At 34.2% G+C, this 11,484-nt stretch overlaps 1 protein-coding gene across 1 annotated transcript in view; it reads left to right on the top strand.

Annotated features, from left to right (window-relative positions):
* The window catches only part of LOC308258341 (sodium channel protein type 3 subunit alpha-like), a gene marked incomplete at both ends in the record, with an annotated part of 90,442 nt that extends 80,484 nt beyond the window's left edge, over positions 1 to 9,958 (top strand). The window contains 6 exon segments of the mRNA XM_080688847.1: positions 2,660 to 2,932; positions 3,768 to 3,821; positions 4,631 to 4,772; positions 5,795 to 5,892; positions 7,626 to 7,896; positions 8,763 to 9,958. Coding sequence (XP_080544973.1) covers positions 2,660 to 2,932; positions 3,768 to 3,821; positions 4,631 to 4,772; positions 5,795 to 5,892; positions 7,626 to 7,896; positions 8,763 to 9,958 — 2,034 coding nt within the window.
* Between the last annotated feature and the right edge of the window lie 1,526 nt (positions 9,959 to 11,484).

Here is an 11,484-nt window from a genome sequence, read left to right on the forward strand (position 1 = left end):
ACATCTTTATTCACTAGTAATAGAATTAATCAAGAAGTATTACTCCTTGTAAATTTTCTGGAAAAGTTCATGTAGAATTGCCATTATTTCTGCATTAAATGTTTGGTATAATTCATCAATCAAGCCATCTGAGCCTAAAGTTTACTTTGTAGGAAAGTCTTCAACTATGAATTCAACTTTTTTTTTAACAGATATAAGAATATTCATGTTACCTATCTCTTTATAAGATTTGGCAGTTTGTATCTTAAAAATAAGCCTATTTTCTCTAAGTTGTAAAAGTTCATTGAAATAAAATTATTCTTTTTTTAATCAAAAAAAGAAATGACTCCTGAATGACGCTCATCCTAGAAGGATTTATTTTTCCTCTTCTCAATAGATAAATTTGATTATTCAAAAAGTACTGATAATGAATAAAAGGACAAATAGTTTTTTCTGCTCTACCACTTAAATCAATATTAATGAAAACTATTGTTGTACAAGAAAATAATATTAGGTTTTAACCTCCATCAAAACCTACAAACATTGTGAGCAACCAAAGTAAGTTGCCAGGATAGTTAAGCACTTGAAACAAACCAAGGCTTTGGTTCCTAGATCTAAATTTCAACTGTGTTCTGAATGAGCTCAGTTTTTCCACAGTTCTTGCATTTCCCTCTCCAGTTCTTTTTTTTAGAATGTATGCATCTAAACATAAAGCACACACTCTCAAGTACTATTTTGCACAGAGGCCAGCTATGTTTAATCTGGTTTGCAACTGCACATGGATATTGAATTTCTTCAAGGCCATTGAGTTTTTATGTTAGGAGGTGGTTTTGTTTGGGACAATAAAAACTCTTCAGCCTGACTGCAAAGTTTACTCATCAGAGAAAATGAAATCACTCTCCATACTGCAGAAACGTTGTAAACAAAGAAATATTTGACTTTTACATTGTGATTCTATTTCATTGCTATGTCTAACACATTCATAAAAATTATTATATAATTTCAAGTTCTTTTCAAAACAACCTTCTACCATTACTTATATAAGTCCCCATCTGGTTTCATGGTTTCAGACTGAGAGTTCATTTCAGAGGGGAGATAATAACTGAACAAAATTGAAAGTATAAATTTGCTGTGATCTGAAAATCACTTTGTTAACATTTCAAGTTTAGTCATGTGGAAGAATTAACATTCCGGCTAAATGTATTTTATATTTGTTTGAAGACAAGAGATTTATAAAATCAAGGTTATTTTACACAAATTTCAGTAGAAAAAAAACTAGTAAGTATATTATTTACAGCTTAATTTCTAAAATAAATAAAATTTAATTAGCACAGGAAATTTATATAATTTTGGACTTCAAAATGGTCCATTTAAAATTCCTTGGTACTGCCCGGCATGTTGGGACAGGCTTGTAATCCCCGCGCTTGGGAGACAGACAGGAGGATCGATCGCGCTGGTTTGAAGCCAGCCTCGCTGGCTTAAGAGACCCTGTTTCCAAATAAAAGTATAAGATAGGTCTGGGAGTGTAGCCCGGAGGTAGAAGGGTTTCCAGGAACCCCAGTACTACCAAGAAAAACAAAAAAACAAAAAATCCCTGGTACTGAATTTTAAAATAATGTTTATAGGATTTTTAAATAAATGTAAATTTAATATAAATGCTTAACAAAATATTCCAATTTAAACTATTAAACTTGAACAAAAAAAGTTGAAAATCTTTTTTTTTTTTTTTTTTTTTTTTTTTGGCAGTACTGGGGATGGAACCCAGGGGCATTCTACTTCCAAGCTACACTTCCAGCCCTATTTCTTATTCTTTATTTTGAAACAGGGTCTTCCTGAGTTGCAAAGGGCCTCACTAAATAGTAGCTGAGGCTGTCAGAGAACTTTGATCCTCCTCTCTCAAGCCTCCCAAATGCTGGGATTACAAGCGTACATCACAACTCCTGGCTAGGATATATATCTTTATCTATTCTGAACTTAATAAGGTGAAAGGTGATTGAATTTCCCCTTCACAAATAGGTCAGTCTAGCTTGATGAAATACCGTGTGCCCAAACTAAGCATTTAAGAGACTGTGGAATAGTAATAAAGGGGGATATATCAATGTTTTTGTCTAAAGATAAGTCTGTCCTTTTTTCCTAAATTTATGTACTTTTTTAAAATTTGGATTTGCCAATAGGAAACAGAAGGACCATTTTTATTCCTCATAGTCATAAAGTGTTACTTGATCTGAGGATATACACATTTGTAACATTTTGCTTATTTGAAAAGAATTTGTCTGCTCATTTGATCAAATCATCGTTCATTGGTTAACATTCTGGATAATTAAAACTTAGTGATAATAGATGATTACTTTTTTTGTTGGCATTTAATGCATCTTTTCTCCCCAGTGCGCAAACCTTTTGACTCCATTTTACTACATCAGGTTTTTGCGTATTTCTTTTCATACTTTAGCATATTTTGCTTTCCTCAATCCTTAGCCCTTTAGTTGTATCACTGTTTGTTTTCCCTTTCCAAATATGTACTAGAAATATGTTTTAAAAGAAAGATCTTAGAATTAAAATGGTAATCCAAGTAGATAACTATTTAACTCCTTACAAACATCTTTTGGTGCTGCATACATAAATGAAAGGGGTGGTTTCCTTATCTACAACCTACACACCGTAGTCTCCTTTCCTCTTCTAGGTGGTCGTGAATGCTCTGGTTGGAGCGATTCCCTCCATCATGAATGTGCTACTGGTTTGTCTCATCTTCTGGCTGATCTTTAGCATCATGGGTGTGAATCTGTTTGCTGGCAAATTCTACCACTGTGTTAACATGACAACAGGTAACATGTTTGAAGTTACTGAAGTCAACAATTTCAGCGATTGTCAGGCTCTTGGCAAGCAAGCTCGGTGGAAAAACGTGAAAGTAAACTTTGATAATGTTGGCGCTGGCTATCTTGCACTGCTTCAAGTGGTGAGTGCTACTGTTTGAATGTACTTTCAAAATGGTTCCAGTAAGATTATTTCTCTGATAGTCCTTTGAATAATTACTATTTGACAGTAGAAAGTAGTTGATGGTAACACTTATAATATTGGTTTGACTTGACTGTGAAAGATATTGCAGCTGTTCTATATTTCTCCTGTGTGCAATTTTAACATGTTTTAATATAATCTTGTGTTTCGTCTTCCTATTTTTTTTAATTATATTATTGATCAGTTACTATTTTTAGTTTTCATCATCATTTTCAAAATAGCAAATCTGTATTAAAATAAGCTTTATATTTTAGTGATGAATTAAATATACTTATTATTACACAAATTTTTTAATTGTAGCAATGCCTAAAGAAATATGATTCTACTACATGTAGAAATGCAAACCATATCAGGTAAACTTCAAAATATGAAATGTTTAATTTTTACCTAATCTAGAGTATATTAACTAATCAATGATTGATAAAACTTATTGAATTGTATTTAAACAACTATGGGATTGAATCATAAAGCTTACCTTTTTGTAAGAAAGGGTATGAGCTTGAGATGGGATTTTCATTTATCAAGTCTCTTATTAAACTTTACTATGAAAAATAGAATACCTCCCAAGAGAAACAAAGAAAAAAGATTAACACACTATAAATATAAATCTTTATTTTATTTTATTTCTTTATTTGATTTATTTCAATTTATTTATAGAAAATTTCAGAATATTGAACAAAAAGCTATTTATAATAATACTTTAAGATTTTCATCTGATAAAATGCTATAGTATCAGATGAGGTTTTATGCAAAACTCAATTATATGTTGTTTACAGGCCACATTTAAAGGCTGGATGGATATCATGTATGCTGCTGTTGATTCACGAGATGTAAGTATCACTAAAATAATATTTACTTATAGCTATTGATTTTTACGATAAATTTTAGCAATAATTTAACTGAAAAACCCAGAATTTTTATTACATAAAATTAGAATATTTACCATTGCATATAGGAATAGTCTTTTAAAGCCAGTACACTTCCATATAGGTGATGTTCTGGTATTTGTCTAATATAGAACCTCTGTGTACCATGAAAAGGTTTTTAACTGCATGGATCATAAGACATCAGATCCATCCTATAAATATAACCATTCAGAGCAGAGAAGGTGCTCAGTGGAGGAAAACTTCCTCTCTATCCCTGGAGAGTACATGATACACCAGTCTATGAAGCAGTTTCCAGGAATATTATGATACAGAAAAGCAAGCAAGTTTCAGGGAAACTCAATTTTGAAAATAGAAATAAAAATAATTCTTCAGAACACATCTGTTTATGCTGTGTTTTCCTCTTAGAAGTTGTCGTTCTTTTATTAAAGCTGTATTTCCAAGAGGCAACATTTCCAAAACCAAAACAAAAAATATTGCAAAAACGACAATAATAAGACAAATAATAGATTCAAAATGTTTGCCTTACTTATATCACTGTTATTTATGCTAAATAATATGTTAGGTAAGACACATAGGAAAATAGATTCAAAAAGAGTTATAAAATTTTCAAATTTTTATGCTGGATTTAAAAGAATTGTTTTTGTAAGCTATCTTAGGGCAAGGCAAAGTAGCTCTTTTCGTTAATAGTGCTTACTACATTACTAATATAGTTTTTAAGTATTTATTATTTTAACATTTTCAATATTATTTAGGTTAAACTTCAACCCGTATATGAAGAAAATCTTTATATGTACTTATACTTTGTCATATTTATCATCTTTGGATCTTTCTTCACTCTGAATCTATTCATTGGTGTCATCATAGATAACTTCAACCAGCAGAAAAAGAAGATAAGTACTCCTCAGCGTCCACCTTTCACTATTCTGAGTGTCTGTTATACAACCAAACAACACAAATACTTCCAGTCATGATGGATTTAGATTGTGTTCCTATTATTTTTAGTTTACTCCATGGTCAGTAAAGCAACATCAGTGCCTCCCTTCCAGGTCCATGCTCTGCAGAAATCTGGTAGTGTTTTCCTGACCCAAAAATGAGACCACTGCTTCAGAATATCCTTGAGTCTTCAGGGGTTTTACGTGGCTTGCAGCGGCTTTTAAGAATTGCCTCCCCCCATATTCTAGCCACATCCTCTCCTACGCCACAGTCTCTGTATCTGCTACCCAACTATTCAGCCACCACCCACCCACCATCATCACCATTAGTGCTTGCTTTGGGAACTTTCTGACCTTTTCTGTACAAGCCTTATTCTTGTATTTCCATATCTTTACCTCTGATATTTACTCTTCCTGAGACGCCTAGGAAGCAAATTCTTATTCTGAGTCTCTGAATTTATTGTTGCCTCTGCAGTGGATGGGGTTTGTTTGTTTGTTTTTCTTTTTGCATATCACAATGCATTTTCCACCTAAGTTTTCAGCTTCCTGTCCCAGTCAGGAGCAACACTGTGTCTTATATGTCTGTGTAGTACTGATAGTGAATACATCATTTTAGCAAACATACACAAAAATTGCTCAAAAATTATCGAATAAGGCAGTAAAACTGTCAAGAGTAAAATGGACTCATAAAACCTATTTTATTTCATGAGACTATTTTTTGAGACTCTTAAACCTCCTTCTAAACATAGTATAATCAAATTAAGACCTTGTGCTAATCAATTTTTATATGCTTATGGGTTTTACATAATATAAATGTATTCAGAATTTCACATAAATGTGACACACAGAATCTATAGTTAGCTGGATAATACCCATTTAAACATTGAGAAAAGGTAAAAGAAAAACTCGGATATTTTGGCTAAAGTGCTCTTGAAGTATATGTTGTGATTGTAACCAGTTTTATGCTGTATATTTACTTTGGAGGTCAAGATATCTTTATGACAGAAGAACAGAAAAAATATTACAATGCAATGAAGAAACTTGGATCCAAGAAACCTCAGAAACCCATTCCTCGGCCTTCAGTAAGACTTACTCATATTCTTTAAAATTTCAAAGCTATGTTTCATATAATCAAATTGAGCAATGTTCTGGATCAGCACATATTCGGTGGTATTACCAATACATGGCCCTAATTATAAAGTTCATATTGTGTAACACAATTTATAACTGCTATACTCAATAATAATTACCAATTTCTTAAAATGAAGTTGTGTTCTGTACCTTTAGTGAGTTGAAAACTTCCAGGCCAGGATTCCTAACTGCTTCCAAAGTAAGGTTCACCCTCCTGTTGCCACTAACACATCTAGTGTTAGTTGATCCTCTGATCTTCTATGTTGCCATCTAAGGCAACTTATTTAGAAGGCAAGAATATCATCCAAAGTGTTTATTGTTTCACCAAAAATACCAGAAAAGAAAAGTAACTTACTCAGAATACATACTTCAGAGAGCTTCATGATAATGGAATGGCATAATACTGATTTGTTATGATCACAGAGCTGTACTCTAACTCATCATCCTCTAAGATATCTAAAGTATAACAAAACTGAGACCCAGAGGAGACCAATATTGTACCTGATGTCATTGTCAGAACTGGAACTTGACAAGTTCTCAGGAATTCTATAAGTGATTTTTAAGAGTATCTAGAGCTGAGAGGTGGAAAGTAGAGAAAGTGATGTAGAATGCTATGCCCAAGAAAATGAACTTACTTTACTGAAGATCGTTTAAATCTGAAGACAGACAATTCATGACCTTTATTTTTTAGTTAGCCATGCAAATTTACCATTTATTCTAAATTATTAAATATTTCTTTAATAAAACTATATTTGATAGCCATATTAAACCAGAAATATTTTAAGGCATGTGGCCCCTAAATTGTTTGTTAATTAGACAAATAAAACTTCTTTGAAGTTATCCATTTTTTTTAAAGCAGAGGTGAAGAGAAAAATAGATAAATTAACTCACATAAAAATATACAACTAGAAAAGAAAGAATTGTATAGAAAAGTCACTCATGTGTATGTGTGTGTGTGTGTGTGTGTGTGTGTGTGTGCGCGCGTGTGTGAGGGAGAGAGAGAGAGAGAGAGAGAGAAGAGGGAATGAGAATGGGGATTGAACCCAGAGGTGTTATACCTCCAAGCTACATCCCAGCCCTTTTTTATTTTTTTGTTTTGAAACAGGGTCTCACTAGGTCTGTGAGTCTTGCTAAGTTGCTGAGGGTGTTCTTGTGTCTGTGATCCTCCTATCTCACCTTCCCAAGTACTGGGATTACAGGTATGCGCCACCATGCCCAACTGTGACTCACATAATTTTAGGAAGTGAAATAAACTATAGCTCCAAATTTCTAAAATATTGATTAATTAATTGAGCTATTTGTCTATCAAAAAGTCTGTCTATACTAATCTACTTTGTGAATCTTCATTACTGCTCTCTATTTTTTACAAAAATCATCATAATTATTAAAATCCAGCAAAGTCTATACATATTATCAGCTAATTAACATAATTTTATTTCTTATTCAGCTTTATCTTCCCATGGGCCTAAATCTGTTGTTGTTGTTGTTGTTGTTGTTGTTGTTATTGTTGTTGTATGTATAAATGTTCATCAGAATTGAGCACAAAATTGTTTAGAATAATGTAAATAGGTCACACATCTCATGACCATATTTGGAAAGACTTGATCTGCAACTTTTCTATATCATGATTTATGATACAGATATAGGAAGATAAATTAATCTAATCTCCCCTCCCTCTCCCTAGAACAAATTCCAAGGAATGGTGTTTGACTTTGTAACCAGACAAGTCTTTGACATCAGCATCATGATCCTCATCTGCCTCAACATGGTCACCATGATGGTGGAGACGGATGACCAGAGCAAGTATATGACCCTTGTCTTGTCCAGGATCAACCTTGTGTTCATCGTCCTATTCACTGGAGAGTTTGTGCTCAAGCTCATCTCTCTCAGATACTACTACTTCACTATAGGCTGGAACATCTTTGATTTTGTAGTAGTGATTCTCTCCATTGTAGGTAAGAATGTTTTAATTACAGACAGGTGTTGTTATTGGGAAACAGGTCCCACAAGTCCTACTAGCCGCTTAAGATGAAAACTAGGTCTGAGAATAATAGTATATGTAGATCTAACATTCAACACTATTTAAATAAAGACTCTAAAAACTGGGTTTATGGGCAAAGCTAATAATTATAAACTATGTTAGAAATATTAGTTTTGGGGAAATGAGTAAAGAAGACAGGAAACAAAAATCATCAGATCTTCTCCTAGCCCTTAACAAATGTATAGGCTGGAGGAGAGGACATATATATTTGAAAAAAAATGATTATAATACAAAATTGTTAGAAACACAAGAAGCACTGAAGAGATGATCAACTAAGCCCAAAATAGTTAATAGGATCTTCCAGAAGTAAGTGATGATAGCTGAAAGAAGGTTTGGGTATAACAAGAGAAAAAAGGAGATGGGTGTATTATAGAACTACAAATTTAGAAATTTCATGTCCAATATTGTTCATTTTCCTCAAACTGAGATGTCATAATTTAAGAATAAAAAATAATATATTCAGATGGTTCCGAAATAATAGTATAATAATTTTAGTAATTGACACATTTTGTAATTGACACATTTCATGTATGGTGATTCATATTCATAGTAACTTGGGATGTATAAATTTAAATTCCCATGCTGCTATCTAAGATGATTACTGGATTTCACAAAAGTCTCAATTGGTTGATAAAATTATTCCATCATTGAATAAAACTCTTCAATATTTAATAAAGGTTTGTATAATCAAAAGCATGTTTTTACAGACCATGCAAACATAAAATATTCACAAGAGCATTAGGTATTCACTGTTTAACTTTGCTCTGTATTTTTGCACAGGGATGTTTCTGGCCGAGCTGATAGAGAAATACTTTGTGTCCCCTACCCTGTTCCGAGTGATCCGTCTGGCCAGGATTGGCCGGATCCTGCGTCTGATCAAGGGAGCCAAGGGGATCCGCACGCTGCTCTTCGCGCTGATGATGTCCCTTCCCGCGCTGTTCAACATCGGCCTCCTGCTCTTCCTGGTCATGTTCATCTACGCCATCTTTGGGATGTCCAACTTTGCCTATGTTAAAAAAGAAGCTGGAATCGATGACATGTTCAACTTCGAGACCTTTGGCAACAGCATGATCTGCCTGTTCCAAATCACTACCTCCGCTGGCTGGGATGGATTGCTAGCGCCTATTCTCAACAGCTCCCCACCCGACTGTGATCCTGACGCAATTCACCCTGGGAGCTCAGTTAAGGGGGACTGTGGGAACCCATCTGTCGGGATATTCTTTTTTGTCAGTTACATCATCATCTCCTTTCTGGTTGTGGTGAACATGTACATCGCTGTCATCCTGGAGAACTTCAGTGTCGCCACTGAAGAAAGTGCCGAGCCCCTGAGTGAGGATGACTTTGAGATGTTCTACGAGGTTTGGGAGAAGTTTGATCCCGATGCCACCCAGTTCATAGAGTTCTCCAAGCTCTCGGATTTCGCAGCTGCCCTAGATCCTCCTCTTCTCATTGCAAAGCCAAACAAAGTCCAGCTCATCGCCATGGACCTGCCCATGGTCAGTGGAGACCGGATCCACTGCCTCGACATTTTATTTGCTTTCACAAAGCGTGTTTTGGGTGAAAGTGGAGAGATGGATGCCCTTCGTATACAGATGGAAGACCGGTTCATGGCCTCAAACCCGTCCAAAGTCTCTTATGAGCCCATTACAACCACTTTGAAACGCAAACAGGAGGAGGTATCAGCTGCTATAATTCAGCGTAATTTCAGATGTTATCTTTTAAGACAAAGGTTAAAAAACATATCAAATACATATAACAAAGAGACCATCAAAGGGAGGATTGACTTACCCATAAAAGAAGGTATGATTATTGACAAATTAAATGGAAATTCTACCCCAGAAAAAACAGATGGAAGTTCCTCTACCACCTCTCCTCCTTCCTATGATAGCGTCACAAAACCAGACAAGGAAAAATTTGAAAAAGACAAGCCAGAAAAAGACAGCAAAGGGAAGGAGCTCAGAGAACATCAAAAGTAAAAAGAAACAAAGGACTTTCTTTGTCATCAATTGTTTACAGCCTATGAAGGTAAAGTGTACGTGTCAACTGGACTCCTCAAGGAGGCCCATGCCAAACTGACTTTCAACAAATACTCGTGGTCAGTGCCTATACAAGACAGTGACCCCTCTGTCACTGTAACTCTGTGCAACAGGGTATCGACATTGACAAGAGGTTGCTGTGTGCGTTACCAAGCTGACATGGCTGAGGACACAATGGCTACCTAGACCATAGAGATAGTTGTGCAAAGTGATCGTTGTGACTACACCAAACAAACACCTTTAGTACAGTACTCTCACCCACTATATTTTTAACTTCCATAACCGCCATATTTTTACAAAATTTGTTCTAGTGGATTTTCCTGGTCCCCAATTCATAGTTTACTCATAATCCTATGTCACTATTTTTGTAAATGAGGTTTCTGTTGAGGGAAAACTATATAAGAACTTCATGTTCCTATTCTATATGTCTCTCCAGTAATCAGACAAAACCTCTTTTGCCTGAGAAATGAAATTCCTGCTCAAAACCAGAAAGGAATTCAAATGTTCACAATTTCAACTTCTTCCATTTTCTATATGGATTTCATTTTAAAAGTGTTTTTAGTCTGTTAAGTTTCTTTATATCTGAACAGTTATGTGCCTGTAAAGTCTCCTCTAATATTTAAAGGATTATTTTTATGCAAAGTATTCTGTTTCCGCAAGTGCAAATTTTATTCTGAGTTCCAGAGCTCTATATTTAATTTTGATTAAATGCTTTCCAAAATAGTAATCTAATAAATCTGTTCTAGAAAAGTATATCTAAAATATTACTTTAGAATAGTTGTTCCACTTTCTGCTTTAGTATTGCTTTGCTATCTTCTGCTCTCAGCAAAGCTGACAGTTTATGTCAATTAAAAACCCTCTGTTATGTAAATAGTTATTTTATCCTGTGGTGCATGTTTGGGCAAATATATACATATATATATATATATAGCCTGATAAACACATTCTATAAAATCAAATATGTACCACAGTGTATGTGTCTTTTGCGAGCTTCCAACAGGGATATATCCTGTACTGTTCATTACACATAAGTAGTTTGAAGGCTATTACTAATGCATGTTAATATTGCCTATGCTGCTCTATTTACTTGATCCATTCACCACAAGTCTCAGAAGTCACATGTTGGTAGAATGAAGTTAACCAGCTCTCTGTCTACATGTCAAGCAGAATAGTTTGAAGTTATCTAAAAACACCTTTACTTTTGCACATTAAATTCAACTTGGTGTCTCTTTTAATTTCAAGGAAACACACCGTGTATACCTTTGTCAAAACCTATGCTTCTTATTTTACTAAAATGTGTCCAAAACTTGTTAAAATATAAATAATGTAAAAATATGATCAATTTTATTTGTCAGCATTTTGTACATAAGAAAATTATTTTCAGGTCTATGACATGGCAATTTATTTTACTTTACACTTTTGCTTTTTCTTTATAATCACGATTCCAAACTTTTGAATCCATAAGA

This window comes from Muscardinus avellanarius (assembly GCF_963383645.1).
Source record: "Muscardinus avellanarius genome assembly, chromosome: 2".
In the NCBI taxonomy this organism is placed as follows: domain Eukaryota; kingdom Metazoa; phylum Chordata; class Mammalia; order Rodentia; family Gliridae; genus Muscardinus; species Muscardinus avellanarius.